This window comes from Mauremys reevesii, linkage group 16, assembly GCF_016161935.1.
Source record: "Mauremys reevesii isolate NIE-2019 linkage group 16, ASM1616193v1, whole genome shotgun sequence".
NCBI classification, from domain to species: domain Eukaryota; kingdom Metazoa; phylum Chordata; order Testudines; family Geoemydidae; genus Mauremys; species Mauremys reevesii.
This window is the reverse complement of record NC_052638.1, coordinates 19,910,069-19,930,352: the sequence shown is the minus strand read 5'-3', so window position 1 is coordinate 19,930,352 and position 20,284 is coordinate 19,910,069. Positions and strand designations below refer to the sequence as shown.

At 39.2% G+C, this 20,284-nt stretch overlaps 2 protein-coding genes across 13 annotated transcripts in view; one reads left to right on the top strand and one right to left on the bottom strand.

Moving 5' to 3' along the window:
- LONP2 (lon peptidase 2, peroxisomal) overlaps window positions 1-20,284 on the top strand; it is a 163,666-nt gene that overhangs the window by 40,687 nt on the left and 102,695 nt on the right. The window lies entirely within an intron of this gene.
- The window catches only part of ABCC12 (ATP binding cassette subfamily C member 12), a 93,220-nt gene that overhangs the window by 66,499 nt on the left and 6,437 nt on the right, over window positions 1-20,284 (bottom strand). For 6 of the 9 annotated variants that reach the window (XR_005589069.1, XR_005589070.1, XM_039503726.1 and 3 more), the window contains 7 exons: window positions 13,794-13,960; window positions 12,943-13,098; window positions 11,593-11,740; window positions 8,053-8,286; window positions 7,616-7,789; window positions 5,703-5,850; window positions 2,448-2,596 (listed from right to left, as the gene is read on the bottom strand). Coding sequence is in view for 7 of the 9 variants with exons in the window: in XM_039503726.1 (XP_039359660.1) it covers window positions 2,448-2,596; window positions 5,703-5,850; window positions 7,616-7,789; window positions 8,053-8,286; window positions 11,593-11,740; window positions 12,943-13,098; window positions 13,794-13,960 (1,176 nt within the window). In the remaining 2 variants the exon portion in view is untranslated. Of the gene's footprint in view, window positions 1-2,447; window positions 2,597-5,702; window positions 5,851-7,615; window positions 7,790-8,052; window positions 8,287-11,592; window positions 11,741-12,942; window positions 13,099-13,793; window positions 13,975-17,695; window positions 18,309-20,284 lie in introns of those variants that run through there. The other 3 variants (XM_039503732.1, XM_039503729.1, XM_039503730.1) reach the window with 3 other exon arrangements.

The following is a 20,284-nucleotide window of genomic DNA, read 5'->3' as shown; positions in this document are numbered from 1 at the left end:
GAGAAGCTGATACAGATGCTCTCTCACATGGTGATACGGTTCACAAGACTCATCTCAGGAGATTTCAACATCCACAAGGGCAAGGACTCTGATATAATAGCTCACAACCTCCTATCCAAACTCTTCATCTTTGTTTTCTCATAGGGAATCTTTGGACTCCCACACATAAAGCATAAAAATGAAAGTACTATACACAAATATACGAGAAACATACCGGGAATAAACAACTGTTACAAAATGCATCAGCAGATCTGCTTAGCAAAATGGGTTGCTGTGAAATACATCCCCTTTGTGCAATACTCTGCACCAGCTCCACAGTTTAAGGTTTCTAACCTGAAATTCAAAGCTTTACATGGAACTGGCCCTGTCTACTTGAGAGATCACTTCCATGGCCATGACTTCCCATGACAACTGTGTCTCACTGGAGCAATGAAACCATCAAACAACATGGGAGGCCAAACTTTACAGGAGCTAGACCAAGACAATGGAACTCGCTACCAGATGTCAGAATGACAACTAATCTCACCATGTTTACAATGAAATCCGATGTTCATCCTTTCTGCTTAGCTTTACCCCCGTTTGCTCAGTAAACACATAAACCCTATCAACTATTCAAGTTGTATCTCCTACAGGCTGGGGAGAGAGAGAGAGACCACTCTATTATTTCTATTTTCCAATATTTGGAAGGAGGTGTTCGGATACTGGTATGCTGGGGGACATATAAGCATATAGATTCATTGGATGAAATCCTGGCTCCACTGAAGTGAATGGCAAAACTCTGATAGTATATCATAAGCTATATCCTCTTTTATAAGCATTACATAGAATCTTTCCCCCTGCTTTTTGCTGTTTCTTTGACTTTCCTTTTGTACGTCCTCACTCATTTTGTAGTCAAGTGTTTTTGCCAATAAACCCCCTACATGTCAGGTTGTTTATTTTTTAAAATAAAATTTCCTCCTTTGCTTATATGTTTACCCTTCCTACCCTCTGTCTTTTCCCTGGCTACTGCTTTCTAAAGGGGAATGCATCTTGCTGTTCACCAGACTAAATTTTGCATTAATCTGCATTGAGTCCTGTGTGGAAGGAGTGGGTGGTGAATGATCTCAAATGTCTAGTTAGTTTCTTACTATTTAAGAAAATACTTTAAAGCATTTAAAAGACCATATATCTTCTTTTAGAAGCTTCCCTAATTAATAACCAATTTAATTTATTAACTTTATCTTTACCATGCAGTGTTTAATAGAAGCTACCCTTGTTTACTAGCCAAATACAGGGGCAGTGAGTTGTATTGGCCCATGGTGCCTGGGCTCCAGGAATATTCAGGGCCCAGGGCCCCGGCTCCACCAATGTTTGGGGCCGGGTCTCTGCTTGCCATTCCCCCGCACCTGCCCAGGAGCGTCTCCTGGCCCCGCCTGCTACCCCCAGGTGATTTAAAAGGGCCCGCAGGCTCCCGGCTGCCGCCACCGCCACTGGCAGCACAGTGGGGCTAAGGCAGCTTCCTGCCTGCCCTCACTCCGTGCCACTCCCAGAAGCGGTCAGCACATTCCTGTGGCCCTGGGGGCGGGGGCTGTCTCTGCGCACTGCCCCCACCCTGAGCGCGGACTCCGCAGCTCCCATTGGCCGGGAACTGGGGCCAACGGGAGCTGTGAGGGTGGTGCTTGCGGGCAGCAGCATGCAGAGACCTCCTGGCGCCCCTGCCTAGGAGCTGCTGCCAGAGGGTGTGTGGGTTGCTTTTGGGAGCCACCCAAGGTAAACACCAACTCCTCACCCTCTCCCACATCTCAGCCCCTCCTGCCCCAGCCCAGAGCCCACACTTCTCCCACCCCCAAGCTCCCTCCCTGAGCCTGCACCCCTCCCACACCCAAACCCCCTCCCAGAGCCTTAGGCAGGTGTGTGTGCCGGGGCTGGGGAAGAGGGCAGGGGCGGCTCCAGGCCCCAGCATGCCAAGCGCGTGCTTGGGGCGGCATGCCGCGGGGGGCGCTCTGCCGGTCGCCAGGAGGGCAGCAAGCAGGGCTCCGGTGGACCTCCCGCAGGCGTGCCTGCAGAGGGTCCGCTGGTCCCACGGCTTCGGTGGAGCCATGGGACCAGTGGACCCTCCGCAGGCATGCCTGCGGGAGGTGCACCGAAGCCGCGGGACCAGCGAGCGGCAGAGCACCCCCTGCGGCATGCCGCCGTGCTTGGGGCGGCAAAATGTCTGGAGCCACCCCTGGAAGAGGGGCAGAATTTGGACCCATTCTGGTCACCACCAAAAATTGCACAAATCTGGCCATATACAATCTGTACAGGAAAGCTATGTTAATTTTGGAGCTGCCATTCATTAAAAATCCTAGGGGAAAGTAAGTAAATTTAAGAGTATCCAGATCTACTCCACAAAGATATACAGTACTATAAAGGAACAAGGACTTTGTGGGGGGAAAAATATATATATATATATATAAAAGTCATACAACTGATGCAGTTAGTTCTTGCTTTAAAAGAGTGTGTAAAACAAATGTCATGACAGTAGCCAGTGTTGATACAATAGGTGTCAGAGCAGAGTTTACACTTTGTACATATCCTGCTTTTTCCAGTATTTTCCTTTCCACATTTCTTATACCTGTGAAATATAAGAAATTTAAAATATTATAATGTAAAAAAAATGTAAAGCAGAGCTAACATTTTCAAGAGAAGACCATTCTAAACAGCAAAGGCCTTCCTTATACTAAGCCTGAATTTGGGAGACATTGATATCAATTGAATTGCATGCACCAAAGGTAAATTTATGGCCCTACATTTGATAGCATTAAGGTGGTAACACAAAAGCTATTTAAACACTGTTACTGGATCTATTTTTCCTTTTAAACAAACAAACAAAAATCTTATGATTAAGCAAAAGCCCAAATGACTACCTTACATATAAACTTTTAGATTTGGAAGAAACTGATTTTGATTTTTTTAAATAACTTCAATAGATAATACCAGTTTTTTAAAAAATAATTCTATTGATTTAAATTTTCACAGTTGTGTAAAATTATGTGTTTAAGCATTTTTTTATTTTTAATCAAGTTTAAATTTTCACTGTTGCATAAAACTGGGAGGGATGTCAAACAATAATTTATGACAGATGTTGAGCTTCAAAAAGTTAAAGCTTTATAACCATTAATACACAACCAGTCAACATCACACCTCAAAATATAAAAAGTAAATATCTCTAAATCAAGCAGCATTTTCCTTACTTTGCCTGTCTATAAATTTCAGTTACTATTGCTGGAAATATTTTTTGTTGGTTTGTGGGTATATGGTAAAATTAACATTTCCTGATAAAAGACTATATATTTTTGGCCTTTAAAAGCATTAAATGATGGATAATCAGTAAACAGACTCAAATGTTTGCACTTAGGTTCAGTTAAACATTGATTTTAGAGAGCTCTCTTCATTACCATGTTTGCCTTCCTAAATCTGTATTTTTGTATAAATATTTTATTTCCATATTTACTCCAAAATCTGGAGGAAGTCTTTACAAAGGCTACATGTAAGATAGCATGGGTTGTGATGAACAAGACAATGGGCTTGCTTTGTACAGGTTCAGAACCCCAGTTTTGCTTTGAGTTCTGGGTTTGTGTGAAAATGCAAACTCAAAGTGGAAAAGGGAAGGGAAAACACAAAACATGTCTCTTGGTGAGTTGCACTAAAATTGATCAAAGTACCTCCACTCCAGTAACCCTTTCACCTCAGTAAGCCTGGCCCTCTCTTCACTGGCCTGGAATCCGTCCACTCCCTTCCAAAGGTATCCTGTCACTTACCTTCTGCAGCCTTGAGAAAGAGCCACCTCACCTACTCCTTCTCATATGAAGCCTTTAGGGGGATGCTTCTCTCCCCACCAGAGTAAGGATCTTCATGGACAGTGGGAAGCCTGTTTCCTTTGTCCCCGTCTCCGTATCTCACTTGGTCCCAGAGTTCTATTTTTGTGTCCCATTTTATCTCTGTGTACCCACCCGTTCAAAGGTTAGGAGCCTTCTTATAAGAGCAGCACCTCAGTTTACTGCTGCCCTTCTAAGATTATTTCTGGAGGACTCACTCACTTAATGTTCCTCTCTTGACCACCCGTAGGAGTGTAACTCCTGGGTGGTATACCCTGCAGCTGTCCCATCTGGTCTAGGATTTCCCCCTGTTCAGTCCATCCTGGCTGCTTCTGACCATTTCCCCCCAGAGGCTTCCATTTGGTCTCACCCATATGCGGAGACTCATCGCATATCTTTCCCTCATCCTCCTTTGACCATATGCACAGCTTTTCTGGCCTCCAGTGCTCTGATTTCCCTGTCTGATTCCCTGGCCAGGATCATGGCAATTCAGGCTTTAGGCTCTAAGGTAAGGGATTTGTGAGGTGGGGCTGCCTGGAGAAAGGGAAATATTGCAACACAGGATGCAACATTCCAGGTGCATTGCCACCATAGCAGGCAAAGACAAACTATCTCATGTCGAGAGATGCCACCCCATATGCACTCTTTAATTGTTACCCTTTCTATTGCCAAATCACATTTCTTTTTGCTGCTCTTTAGCCCTATAGATCTCCCGACATTCCTGCTTTCCAGCTTTTGGTTTCCCATTGAATAGCTGAGTTTTGAGTCATTTTTACCTAAATATATTAGCTGAATTTCTTCTTATTATTTTCTGCCATATTGCTACCTCTGTATTATTACTGTGTTCTGACCACCTCCTGATTTAGTGTCAGCCAGTTTGATCAATGTGTTATTTACCTCCACTTCCACATCATGAATGAAGAGATTAAATAGGACAAATCTTAACATCCCCCCCCACTCCCAATTTAATGCTATTTTATCATTCCACTTTGTTTATGGCACTTCAGTTTCCAATCTAAGTAAGTGGTCACATCCAGGCCAGTACAAATTAATCTCGTGATCAGCATTTCATGAGTCATCCTATTAAATCCTATATTGCATTTGCTACCTTCCTTTATTAGGGGCCCAATCCTGAGCGGTACTAACTGCTCTTCAACTCCCACTTATGATGGGAATTGAGGGCACACAGCAACCTTTTGGGATTGAGCCCTTACTCTGTAACAGCCAAAAGCAGTAATCAGATTTGTTTGGCAAGATTTGCTGCTTGTTGTAGACAAATTGGAGTGAGTTCAGAGAAGAGCAAAAATGTTATTAGGAAGCTAGAGGGAATAATTTATGAGAAAAGAGAGCCAAATATGCATGGCTTGACTAAGCAATAAAGGTGATATAAAATTTTACAAGTATTTGAAGAGTATAAACACCAAGGAGAGAATGAGTGGAATTATTGAGGATGCTACAGCGGGTATAGGAATAGGAGTAATGGGATGAAATTTAAAAGAAAAGTGTAGGCTCAAAATCATGGTTGAGAATCATGTTAACCCCATTGCTTCGAATTGTTGAAATTAGACTGGATTAGGAGGTAGGCTAGGTAATATACTGTGGGGAGCTGCACTGGCAGGGTCATGGAATAAATGGCATGATACTTCAGGGGTAACATTTTAAAAAGTTCCTAACTTACTTAGGAGCCTATGTTCTGCTGATTTTCAGTAGAGAAAACAGAACAGGGGTTCATGAACATCCTTCTTAGAGACAATAAGTGGTTTTAAAAACACAGAGCACATTAAGTTTCTATAAGTCACTGATATTGACAGAAAGGCACAGTTACCATTTTATATACTACTTTAAAATAGCCGCTTTCTATACCTTTGATTGCCTTTGCAAACGATTTTTCCCAAGCATACATTTTAATCAATTTAATGCATGTTAAAATCTCATTCATTGTTTGCACACGCGTATCAGTCACTGAAATAGCAGCTCGTCGGAATACGGATGTGAGCTTAGCCATGAACATCTGCAATCAAGATGTAAAAATGCTATTAAAACACATCCTTAAAATGGAGACATCTAACAAAAAATGTGAATTTAAGCAAACATGTTTGAGTGTGTGTTTGTGTGGATGGTAAATGCCTACAACTGGCAATATTGCAGGAGCCAGTTGCCACATCCTTTTAAAGTGACAGCATTATGTTGCTACCTCACTAGTTAGTCTTTATACATTTGAATGTTTTTCCTCCATATGCTTCAAAACTCTTTTTAGAATATTCATGTTTCCAGTTTCTATTGATACTCATTGTAATATTCCAATGAACACATTGAAGGCCTCATTCAGGACTCCATTTTTGATCCAATTATATATATTGTATAGATTTCTTGTTCCTTTTCTAATTTGACTCTTCTTCTAAGATGTGTGTCACCTAGACTAGAGCTTGCTTCCATGTTCCATGTCAGAGGCCATTAGCATATCATGTAAAAAACAGGAACAGATCTGTATGTTCCTATACATCTTACTATTTAGACATGACATGGGAACAGGAAACAGCTGTGATTACCTATTCACCTTAATATGAAAGCTATACAAGAAAAGCTATACAATATATATTACTGGATGCAAAAAGGGAGGTCTAAATGAGTCCTTTATTGTGTTCAATGGAATACTGTAATGAACAGCAATAGATGCTGGAAACGTGAATATTCAAAAAAGTTTGGAAGTATATGGAGGAAAAACATTCTAACGTATAAAGACTAGCTTGTGAGGTAGAAGAATAATGCTGTACTTTAAAGGTTGTGGCAACTGGCTCCTGCAATATTGCCAGTTGTAGCCATTGACCATTCACACAACCACACACTCAAAAAAAAACAAAAAACAAAACAAAAAAAACACCTGCTGCTACCATATTGAAAACACTTTGAGGCAATGGTTTGTGGTTCTGTGTGTTTAGCTCTTACAGGTGCGACAGCATTGTACAGTAGGAGATTATCAAATGTGGTTTAGAAACTATTAAGATGTGCCTGGAAAAGTTTAATCAATTGAAAACACATTTCATTAACTAAACAGCTCTATGCATCCCTTTTAAACAGAAATAAAAGACATGGCTTAATTTAACAGAAACAACAGATTATTCCACTGTTACTGCTTGAAAGGAAAGCTCCTTTAACTATTCTGAATGTAGTTTATTGCTTATATGAAAAATTTAAGCACCAGTGAATACTCAATTAATACATTAATTAACACACTTGAACTATCTTAAAGCCATATTTTCATAATAGTCTCTACGCTTGCACGAGTTATTGATTGTACAACAGGTACAAAATTGCGGTTACATATGTTAGAATTATCATCTGTAACTATCGTACTTGATTGTTTTTTAAAATTTGGCCCTTGTTTTGTCTTTAAATCATATTTTTTTTAGTTTTTCTAAAACGGCTTACATGGCAACACTAAAGTGAAAAAATACTTGCAAGTAGGTGTTGCAGTGCTGTGTATCAGAATGAGATCAGAGGCCTAGATAATAGAAATTCTCCTTTTAGTTATTCCAGAGCAACTGTGAGAATAGAGTTACTTTGGATTTACTGAGAGAAGAACATGGTCCTTTATTGAGTTCTTTAATAAAATATGATTTACGGTAAGGATTTTCAAAGGAGCCTAAGGAGTTAAGTACCCAACTCCACATTAATTTTTAGTGCCTTATACCCTTAGTGTCCATTGAAAATCTCAGCCTTACATTTAATATTGATCAATGTACATATAAAATGATTAGGAAAATTAGTCACTTTACCTGTAGAGGTATAAATATAATATAAACAAATGTTCCTGTGAGTGCAGTGGGACCAAGAATAAGACAAGAATATATGGTACAAACGATCATTAGTGCAGGCACAGTAATTGGCAGAGGACAAAATAAGGCAGCTTCAAACATTCGATAGCCGTCATTAGATAATACATTAATGACCTGCAAACACACAAAAAAGAGAGAGATGAATAGTTCTCCCTTTTATCAATATTTTTGTGACCAAAAGTTTTTAAACCAATCATGTTTTTATAATCCCAGGAGTAAGACTTTCAGGATCCACTATCCATATAATGTTTATTAGTGCATGAAGACTTAAGTGACTATACCATTTAAATTGACTTATTTTAGTATTTCACAAAAACAGCTCAGACATTAAAGGCCACCTAGAGGTTAAGAAGTAGAATATGATTATGGAAACTTACCTCACCAACAGAGATGTGTGTCAAAGACTTAAATGCTAATAGATATTCAAAAGCTACTGTAGATACAGCAACTTTTAATCGTATAGCTGTACGGTAGTTGATGGCCCATGCTAATGCCCAAAATATTACTTTGGAAAGTTCAGCAAGAAAAAGTGCTATGCAGAGTCCAATTCCCCGAATGCTGTCTTTGGAGACACTTTCACTGTGCTGTAGAATTTTATGAATGATCACAGTCTGCAAAGAAATTTCAGAATTATTGTTTAAAATTGCATCATGAAAAATTTCACATCTATTAACCTTTGGGAAGTTCCAACACAGCAAAGCCAGGAACTGTGCTGCTTCCACAGATACCTCTACAATGCACACTCCTTTCAGTGGCATGTAGAGTTCATAACCTACATGCCCCCTAGCAGCGGTATACATAGCAGTGTAGATGGTGAGGCACTGCTTAGGTAAGTAGAGTGATAAAACGGCTGAACCATGCAGGTATGTGCCCTACATTACTCTGCAGTACCTCTCCATCTATGCAGTATTTTAGTAGTGTAATGTTATGCTATCTCCTCATTGCTGGAGTCTTTCACCACTGCAGGGAAAGGCTCCAGCAGCAGGGAGCCTGAGGGGAAAGGCTCTGGCAGGGCCCCCCACCTTCAAGAGCTTTTCCCCACTGTCTACCCTCCCTCCCCTCAGAGCCTTTCGCTGACATGTGTACACATTGCAGTGTGGACTCAGACGGCTTTTCACTGCAGGGTGTAGCTACATGTACCCTAAACACCTCTGCAAGTGCTGCGCAGTGTAGGCATACCCAGCATGGTACCATATGGGATTTATACATATAAATAATAGAGCTTTGGGGACGGAAAGTACGTTTTATATTCATGAGGTACTAAAGGATAGGCACTCAGATACTGTAATGATGAGTGCAGGATGATGCCTGGCTAGATTTTAATAGATGGTTACCAGTTACCTATCTATCTGCTGTATACCGGTATCTGTCACATTTGAGAACCACGTGGTTTCACTGTGGGAATATTCTGAAATTAGTTACTTGTATTATTGGCCCAATGAAAATATTTATCCACTCTTGATAGCCTGATATAAACCACTGAAATCAGCTCAGGTAGCTAGTTACCAAAAGTTGCTGCTATTCTGTGAGGGAGGTATGAACAAATACATTAACTGATAAAACTGCAATAATTGGGATTTCAACTTAGTGTGCTTAAACTGGTCAATTGTCACATCAGAACAAGGTTTAACAATTGCTTTTTGCAACAAATAGTTCCAAAGAGAGAGATTATTCTGGACTTGTTTCTTATTACCACACAGAATAGGTTGGTGCAAGGACAATAATCGAGCCACAGAGTAATATTGACTGTAATATAATTAAGTTCAACGTCCTTGGAGGAGGAATCACACCAAAAGCTAGTATGCTGAGACTAAAATTTAGAAAGTGGGATTTTTTTAAATATAAGAAGAGGATGATTGGCAGAACTGAAGGGCAACAAATTTAAAAGACAAATTGCTAAAAGAAAACTAACACAAAATTTAATGAACCATTGGAACCCATTCCCATGAGATATCATTTTGATCAGGAGCTTATTAGGATTCAATAAAAGGATTAGACATTTCTATGGGTAATGAGAATATCCACAATTACGTGGGGCAGGAATAAAGAATGAACGCTACAGTAGTACATATAATAAAAAGAAACCTCTGACAAGAATCAGGGTCTTCAGCAGAGCCAGTCTGGCAGCAGGACCTGCAGCAGACACTCTCCGGACACCCTAATGAGCACGGCTGGCCTGTGGCTGCTTGATTGGCTACACAGCCTATTTGACTGGAAGAGCTATCAGATGGGCTCTTAAGCCTAGCTACATCAGCAGTTCAGGGGCTGCTCAAAACATTTGCCCATAGCAGCAATAGCTCCTGAGTTTCTTGTTAGCTTGTTTCTAGGCCTGCTTCTGCCTTGGACCCAGCTTCTGCCTTGCCTTGCTCCAGGTAACCTAGTTCTTACAGGGAAGGTCCCCAGAGCCCAGGCTCCCGCCCAAACCTGAATGTCAACACTGCAATCTTATAGCACCACAGCCTGAGCGCAATGGGCCTGGCACAGATGTTTGATTGCAGTACAGACATACCCTAAGGCTCTCAGTTCCTCTCTTCCCACAAACAGTTAAAAAAAATCACTGGAAATCACTAACATGGTACAATAATCTCATTTGTCAATTTGTTTCTGAAATCCTTCTGACTTATCTGGGTTTCCTCCTTACCTTCCTCTCACGTTCTTCTCAAACAGATATGAGCTCTCTCAAGCCCACAGAAAATCATCAAAGAATGGTGAAGCAAAGTTCCCCCCCCAAAATCTGCCATTTCTACTTTAAGAATGTAAAATGTAGGCAATGCATAGGGATAGGTGAATGACAAGCACTGTGGATCTATCAAAGTTTGAAGATGGCCCTGTTGCCTACCCCTTTCTTATATGGATTCTGCCCCATCCCTGCAGCAAGCTATGACTCCTCTGCTTGATGCCATTGCCTTTACAGGCATTTGCTGCCTTTATTTTCTGTAGCAGGAACCATTTTGCATGTCTCTTCCTTTTTAACAGTTAGTAAAACCCCCATTCCTTTGTATCCCCTTACTATGGAGAGTCTCAACAAACAATCTTTTGCTTTGTGATTGTTAGGTAGATGATACAACTAAGATTTTTGAGATGGTCACAAGTTAATGTGATATTATTATGGGGCATTTTTACAGTGCAAGTTTTTGTTGTTGTTTTTTTTTAGTACTCATGTACATCTTCTAGATAAAGCATATTTGCCAAGCAAGTTTGTGGGCTTGCCTACTTTAGAGGCAAGTACTTTAAATGTAATTGGTACTGTACAAATGTTAAACTCCTGACTTCACAACAGAAATGGCACTAGTAAACAGAATAATAATGCAGGATACTCTTAAAATCTGCAAATGTAATAAAATACTGCATGTAAACATACGGTGATACCATGGCTAGGTACTCAGACTACAGTGATGGGTAGAAGGACTCAGAACATGTTTCTGACTAATGGAACATTGTTGTTAGGGTCTCTGTGAAGAATTCAATACTTTAATAATAAGAATTACTTTAGATTTCTATTGATTTGTCATATATAGAATATGGGGATTCTACATGTATGAACAATTAGCTGGCCTTGAACTCTTCATGGACTCTTATAAGTTGAAGCTCATGTTATATGTCACCAGAAATCTTTTTTAGATTTGCAATAAAATATCTGATTTGACCCAGACCTTCCATGACACCATACTTTAGATGAGACATAGCTTTATAAAAAACAAAGATTAAAGAAGTAGACTCATTTGGCTTTGAGATATCCATGGAATCCTCTCATTACAGGTGATTGGTGAGGTTAATGTCCTTTAATGCCTGTTAATTCTTTAAAATTCTGTCAATAACTGAGCAACAAAAAATTGTCTCCATTTCCCATACTTAGTTTATCAGAGAGAGATTAATTGCAGTACACTAAAATTGTTCATCAGTATGGAACTACTTACTGGTCCTAAAGCAGCCAAGAAAATACAAATGAAGTTTGCTATCACATCCACCAAAATTCTTGTTCTCTGAAATTTAAGAACTACTCTGACCAAAGAAGCTTTTTCAGGCCCGACTCTTGCAAGCTCTGCTTCCCAAAGGAGTCGAAATCTGGAGAAAAAAAATATCCCCACATATTAGAGTAGAAGGTTAAATAGAATGGTAAAGCATGTTTTTCTAATCACAACAGTTAATAAGAAACATATATGAAACTGCTACGATGATAAAATTAAAATTCAGTTCCTCATCCTGTCAATCAATAGTTATAGAAATCTAAAAATTATACAAAGAACATTTTTATAGATCAACAATTCATGAAGGGAATTCATTATTCAATGTGATTTCACTAAGGAAATTATCACATTGAAAACATTAAAATTTGCAATCTGAGGACAGATATTCTTAACTGTTCAGCTAAGTGTATGTATACCAGAACAGACTGGGTTGAAATAGTTTTCAAAATCTCAGGAATTAATTGGTTGCTGATGGTACCTGGGGCTGAACTAATGAATACTACAACCACTAAATCAAAGTTACATAGGGTCTTTAATGTTCTTTTCCCAATCCATTATGTGCAAAATTTACTAGTCCTTTCAAAGAGCTTTGCAACACATTTAGGCTCAATACTGTATGATTCTGACATTCTGGTCTTGATCCAGCAACACACTTAAACATGTGTTTGAAGTTAATGTACTTATATGAATTGCTAGATTTGGGCCAGAATGTTCAGCACCTGTCAGGATTGAGCCCTTCAGGTCTGTTTCAAATCCCATTAATGGAAAGACTCCCATGGACTTCAATGGGCTTTGGACCAGGACCTGTAGTGCCATAGCTGAAGAAGCCTTGTCTGCCATACAGAAGGCTAACATTTTGGAGGGAGTTCTTGATTTCAACACACCTGGGTCTTCCTTGTGAGGAATTGTGCCCTACCTCAGCTTCTTGCAATGTGGAATCCTTGTATAAGATACGGGAAGAAAGAATAAATGGAAAAGCAATAAAGGAAAGAGAAGACTCAAGAAGTTTTGTTTCTTTCTCCCTTCTTTTGTATCTTTTTCAAAAAACAATTCCCAACAACTTGTTCTTCTTTTCCTTTCTCTTCCTCCTCTTTTTTTATCGTTTTATTGGGTTTTTTTTCTTAAGGGTCCTGTACTGAGTCAAACAGTAGGAAACATGCAAAACATTTTGCAGCTAAAAACTGCTATTATATGTTATATCTAGTGCCCCCCCAGAAGTCTCAAATCATTACTCTCAATAAAGAACACCACATTAGGAGGAATCTTACAATAATTATATTGAAATTGAAATAATTCTACCTTTTTGCATTTGGCTCTGAACTATCGTGATATGATAATGGAGGTAAGGTGTCCACGTTAATATTGTGTCTGTATCCTTTGATCATTAAAGATGAAAGCCAAGAATATGTAGCAAATGAGAACAGTCCTGCATTATCCATTGGGTTAACAGCAGATCTAGGGGGAAAATACAAGCTACTAATACAGTATTCAAGTTCATTTCACAGTTGTCTCACTGACCTTACAAATGTTAATTGTAGAAAATTATGTTTTCTGAGCCATATAAAGACCTTTTGATACTGTTAGGCAGAGGCCATCATGCATCCCTTAGTGGAGTGATAGATAGTATCAATACACCACTTATTAATTAATGATAAGGTAAGGTCACACTGATGGGGTGAGAATCTAGTCTGTAGCTTCCAAAGCACGCTGTGTGCGTGTGCTCAGCTTCTGAGCTAAAAACCAGCTTCATTACGAAGTCAACTGGCATTTGCTGCATTTAATCAGTATCCTCAGATAATGCTACAGGGCATACACAGAGCATCAGAGTAGTCACTCATGCTAGCTTTCAACAATGCTGAAATGTCAGATTCTGTCAGTTTAGCTCAGCTCAGATTATGCCTAAAACTTTTCTTGGCAATGTATTAACTCAATTAACCAATTAAATATAAGTGAGACACCGTTAGTAGTTCATTAAAACAGATAATGCAATTTCAACCACTAAAACACATTTGAAGTAAATGCTAGCTTAATAGTTGGGGAGGTGCGGGTAATCAAGACTTCCTGAAAAATAAATTTTAATCTTCATTAGCCATCAGAAAATGATTTTCTTTCTATATATTATATTTCAATTATAAATAAATGTGACTTGCTTTGCTTTGAGGCGGACAGGAATCATTGTTTTTAAACTAGGTTCATATTTGCGGTGGAAGGTCATTTCATCATCTCGTATATCTAGATGAGGTAGCAGATATGGTGCTGAAGTAACCATTGCGCTGGTTTGCAGGTACCAAGGTTCCTTGTGCTCAGTCAGATTTCTCTGTGAAGTAAAATTTAAAAAAATAGAGCATATTAACATTAATTACTTTTATTTAAGTAACATTTTAAAATATGTGCTAAAGCCCATAACCATTTTCAAACCACAACAATATCTTATCATTGGCAAAAGGCTGGAAAGGGTCTCCATAGTTATCTATTTCATTCCCCTGCACAATGTAGAAATACAGTACACATACACTTTCTCCCCATTTATAATGCTCCCATCACCATGGTAACTCAGTAACCAAAACTATAAAAACCTGCAAGCTGTCCAAACCTTTTTGCCTTTGCCTTCTGAAGTACAGAGAAACCCCATTAAACCACAATACACTGAACACATGCAGCTCAGCATCTCTCAAAATCAGGTCATTTATTTTTGGTACCTAATATGGCTATACCAGTAGGTCCTCAATGTTAGGTACCTATACATGAAAATGTTGGCATACGAGTTTAATCAAGTTTATGGTTAACATCTCTAATGCTGTTGCCTCAGTAACCTCCCTTGGCAATTTAGGGTCTTATCCAAACCCCACTGAAGTCAAAAGAAGGTTTTTTCCTACATTGAGGATGCTAGGATTGAGCCCTTAGTCTGTCTTTGTATGTTATAATGCCTAATCCTTTTATCATTTTTGTAGCCTTTCTATGGAGTTTCTCTTCAGTCTTTTTCTAGTGAAGAGTTTCAAACTGTAAACCGTCTGAGTCTGAATGTACTAAAGCTGTATTAAGAGATGAAGTGTGTATATGCCCCAGAATAGCTTTTCTTTTTTCTCCTCAGTGTAAATTCATGTTGGATATTTGTGCCTATACCCGTCTCTGTATTTAAGATGTCTTAACCATCAATCTTCATTTTGTACTTCTGAATGCTATTATTTTCTTTCCTCCACCGCATGCTCACATAATGCATTTTTCAAAGTAAACTCATTCCCACTTATTTCCTCCAGTTCTCTAGTTCTCTCTGGATCTTTCTGTAATTCTTTGTAAGGGCACGTTTGCAGATCCTCCTCCAGAAATTTTGTGATATCTGCATATTTGATCCATTTACAATTCATTTATTCCAAATCGTTTATAAAGTATTAGACAAACATAGACCCAATATTGATGCTATTGGGACCATACACCCATTTCATATCTTGCCTCCATGTAATGAAAATAAACCGTTTGATAGTACATTGATGGAGACTATAAATACTCTGAGCAGAGATTTATCCTCGCAGGAGCCAGATTCTGATTTCCCTCCCTCCATTTTTACACCAGTCTTACTGCACTGTCTTCACTGGAGTTGGTCTTGATTTATATCTGTGACACTAACACCAGCCATCTCTAGAACATGTATAAATGCTGGAAGATGGAAACAGGCATCTTGCTCGTTTCCATTGTTTCTTCCATTATTTTTTAAACCGGTTTGTGCCGTTTAATTTGTTTGCATGGTCCCTAAGGTCCTGCATACAACGGGCATGGACATTTTGATTAGAGTATTTTCATGCAAAAAAATGTTTAAGCACAGTTCACTAGAAAGATGGTAAGTGCTAGCACCGTTTTTCTGGCCATTATAGACAGAATCTCTTTCGTAAACACTTCCTGTCTCCCTTTACTTTCTAGTTTAAGGCAGTAAAGTGCATCTGAAACCCCATAACCATTATATTTCCCAGAAAGCAGATTAGACCTTGTAGGAATATATGAACAAAGTGTTTGACACAATATGCTCAGCACTGAACACGCAACCAAGAAAAATGAACTCTTTGGTGAACGAGGACTGAGATTTGCAAATAGGACATTTTCTAGCAACCTTCTTCTAAAATGCTGAAAAAGGCATATCTTTATGAAAAAATGAAAAAGACTGATTACTGTCTGTATCACTGACAGTAATACAGACTTATTCAAGTCTTATAACCTTTTATTTCTTCTTATATTTTTGCTCCCGAAAATGCTCAGAGGGATACTGGGCAAAATAACTCCCACTATTTGCAATTTTTAAAATAAACTTACTGCAATCATGTCAACTGAAGATAATAATCTGCCCAATACAACTATGCTGATTTAAAATACTCAACTAATTTAACAATAAAATTGAGGCTGCTGAGAAATCAAGTTGCAATACTTTGCATGAATTTTTAAAATTGTGCTCTTTGCAATTCAACTGCAAAAACCATGTCTCATGTCAATTTCCTCTGGTCAAATCTCTAAAGGCTTCATTTTACCATTTCTTTCCCTATTTTTTCTTTTATGTAGATATCAAAAGTACTATATATAGTGAGTCTTCTAAAAATATGTAAAGATATATATTTGAAGAAGAGTTGTAATATAAACTGCTAATGGACAACTACAGGACTCCATCAGGAATATAGATCATAATATAGTTATGTGATAAATATTTGCTCATAATGATGTTGGAGATTTTAGTCTGACAGTGAAATTGTATTATACTTGATTATGTAAAATATGAGTTTTCACTAATGTAGTACACATGTTGCCATTCAAATAGGAAATGTTAATTTTGTAACATTATACTTGTGATAAATTTTGGTGGGGGAGCTGTCCTTTTGCAGCAGCAGAAAAAATAATCTCTACTCAAATACATGTGAAGTAAATGCTAGATTATTATTTGGGAAGGTGGAGGTAGCCAAGGCCCACTGAAAAATAAATTTTAATCTTCATTAGCCATCGGAAAATGATTCAGGGCATGTGCCCTACAAAAATTCTTTTGTGTGTGTTTATATAAATACATACACAATGAATATTTGTATAAGTCACACATATATGCATTGTGTAAATATTCATCCCAGGACTGATGATATGGGGACAGGGAATTCTTGTTTTTAATTTTAGAAGTAGCAGGCACAGCCTCCTCTCTCTTTGCTGGAGGATCTCGCCATTTTTGGAAGACCTTAATATTGATTTCAGAGTGGTAGCCGTGTTAGTCTGTATCAGCAAAAACAACAAGGAGACTAACAAATTTATTTGGGCGTCACATAAGGCTGTAAGATAAACTGCACCTCTCCCTTCTGTCAATTTTAGGAACAGAGGTACTGATTCTTAGAGTCTTTGATATTCCTGACATTGCTTTTGTTATCACTGAAATTTCTCACATACCACCAAAGCAAAACTTTTTTAAAGTTTGAAAGGCCACCTGTGTATATAAACTTCAATTCAGGAAGCTGTCCTTATTCAGGACGACCCTTAATACATGCTTAACTTTGACTTCAATGAGATTTAAGCACAGGCTCAAGTGCTGTCCAGAACAGGGATAGAGTGAGTGAGTGTTAAGTGCTTTACTAAATCAGAGCCTAATAAAAAGGTGTATACGGTAAAAGCAAATTTTATTTTGTTTTTAAGATCACCTTTAATTAATAATGATGAATGAAACATAGACTATCCCAAAACATGTGCAAACAATTTAATGCATCATGGATTTAATTAAATGGAATAAGGGTCAAATTCTGCTCTGTTACGTTAGTGCAACCCCACTGAAATTTATGGGCACACACCAGTGTAATGGACAGCATAGTTGGCCCTACATTTCTAATTATAGTGCAAATAAACAATCTTCAGTCTCTGGCAGCTGTGGAGCTGGGATTAAAAGGTTGTTTGAACAGGGCAGGAGGTGGGCTAAAACTTCCAGCTCTGGGCTAAAGCATATAGCAACTTAAATCTGCCTTTCCTGTCGTTATTTTATAGTTCACTTCAGTACTGCTTGCACAGGATACTCTCCATTTATCTTCCTGAAATATGTGGTTACCTTGTATATATTCAATAATGTTGGTGAAATAACTTGCCATATTGGATGTCATTTGAGGAGAAACTAGTTTACCACAAGTTATTTCACTCAGATCTCCAATTCTGGTGAAATGTGCCCCTTCCCTTCTCTGTGATATATAGGAGGTCATCCTCAGTTATCTGGTGGTCCCTTCTGGCCTTAAACTGTGACATCACAACCATGAATTTCAACCTGTACAGCACATTCTGAGAATTCATGCATTGTAATGTACGTAATTGGGTCAGTTATATGTAAATTACAACAAATTTCCCAGGTATGAACTGCACATTTAATAATATCTGATATACCAAGTGTTCTTTGGGGCTTTTTGTTTTTGTTAATTCCGATTCATTGCAATTGTTAAAAATAATGCTCTTAGGAACTTTTCTAAACAGCCATAATAAACTTTTGCATAAGATACTGAAGAACTATGTCTGCATTCAGAAGTACACAGCCTATCACAAGGCAATTTGATCTGTCAATAAAAAAACAGCAGCTGCAGAGTTGTTTTAACAGAGATGCAATGTGCAAAAATAAGTGTCTATATCTGCCATTGTTTTTATGTACAATACTTTTATATTCTAACAGAATTCCTATGAACATAAGAACAGCCATACTGGGTCAGACCAAAGGTCCATCCAGCCCAGTATACTGTCTACTGACAGTAGCCAATGCCAAGTGCCCCAGAGGAAGTGAACCTAATAGGTAATGATCAAGTGATCTCTCTTCTGCCATCCATCTCCACCCTCTGACAAACAGAGGCTAGGGACACCATCCTTAGCCTTCCTGGCTAATAGCCATTAATGGACTTAACCTCGATGAATTTATCTAGTTCTCTTTTAAACCCTGTTATAGTCCGAGCCTTCACAACCTCCTCAGGCAAGGAATTCCACAGGTTGACTGTGCGCTGTGTGAAGAAGAACTTCCTTTTATTTGTTTTAAACCAGCTGTCCATTAATTTAATTTGGTGGCCCCTAGTTCTTATATTATGGGAAAAAGTAAATAACTTTTCCTTATTACTTTTTCCACACCACTCATGATTTTATATACCTCTATCATATCCCCCCTTAGTCTTCTCTTTTCCAAGCTGAAAAGTCCTAGCCTCTTTAATCTCTCCTCATATGGGACCCGTTCCAAACCTCTAATCATGGGATGATACAACATGAGGCAGAGAGGCAAACAATATAATACAAAGCAAATATAACTTGAGCTAAAACTTTCTATCTACTTCAGTAACTTTAATAGATTTGGTTCAGTAAAGACAAATGCTAAGGTGCTGAGCACATGCTAACTATCTGCAAGTACTGTGGACCACAGTGGGAATTGCAAGTGTTTAGCAAGGGAGCAACGCCTCTTGGGATTTGGCCACTTTTTTTATACCTAAGAATAAAATGCCTGTGCAATAATTAATATGGAAGAATGCTAGTTAGACAGCAATACTTCAGACACAGATTTGGGCAAAATAATAGCCAGTAAATTGAATGTTACTCTACAGTGAAATACAGTTGCAGAGAAAGCACAGGCTGTATCAGAGGAGGTATTTCATATGAGACAAGGCAGATACAGCACTAATGAAGCTGCATCTGAATTACCACAAGGATATTAATAAAATGGAGAGTATCCAAAGAAAAGCAACAAATATACTGAAGGATTTTGAAAACATGGTTAGGTATAGGTTAAAAAGCATTACCTAAATGAGGATGAACTAAGGGAATATATAAAGCCAGATCCAATGCTGCACTGACGATACTCTATGCTGTGCCTCTGATGTGAAGGAACCCTAACCCTAGCTCCAAGTGCCCTACCCTTAGGAACCCTAACCCTAGGGCGGAAAGCCCTACCCATAGGAACCCTAACCCTAGCTCCAAGTGCCCTGCCTATAGGAACTCTAACCCTAGCTCCAAGTGCCCTACACTTAGGAACCCTAACCCTAGCTCCAAGTGCCCTACCCATAGGAACCCTAACCCTAGGGTTGGGTGCCCTACCCATAGGAACCCTAACCCTAGCTCCAAGTGCCATACCTTTAGGAACCCTAACCCTAGGGCAGGAAGCCCTACCCATAAGAACCCTAACCCTAGCTCCAAGTGCCCTACCCTTAGGAACCCTAACCCTAGCTCCAAATGCCCTACCCACAGGAACCCTAACCCTAGGAACCTAACCCTAGCTCCAAGTGCCCTACCATTAGGAACCCTAACCCTAGGGCAGGAAGCCCTACCCATAAGAACCCTAACCCTAGCTCCAAGTGCCCTACCCTTAGGAACCCTAACCCTAGCTCCAAATGCCCTACCCTTAAGAACCCTAACCCTAGGGCGGGAAGCCCTACCCATAGGAACCCTAACCCTAGCTCCAAGTGCCCTACCCTTAGGAACCCTAACCCTAGGGCGGAAAGCCCTACCCATAGGAACCCTAACCCTAGCTCCAAGTGCCCTGCCTATAGGAACTCTAACCCTAGCTCCAAGTGCCCTGCCTATAGGAACTCTAACCCTAGCTCCAAGTGCCCTACCCACAGGAACCCTAACCTACCCATAGGAACCCTAACCCTAGCTCCAAGTGCCATACCTTTAGGAACCC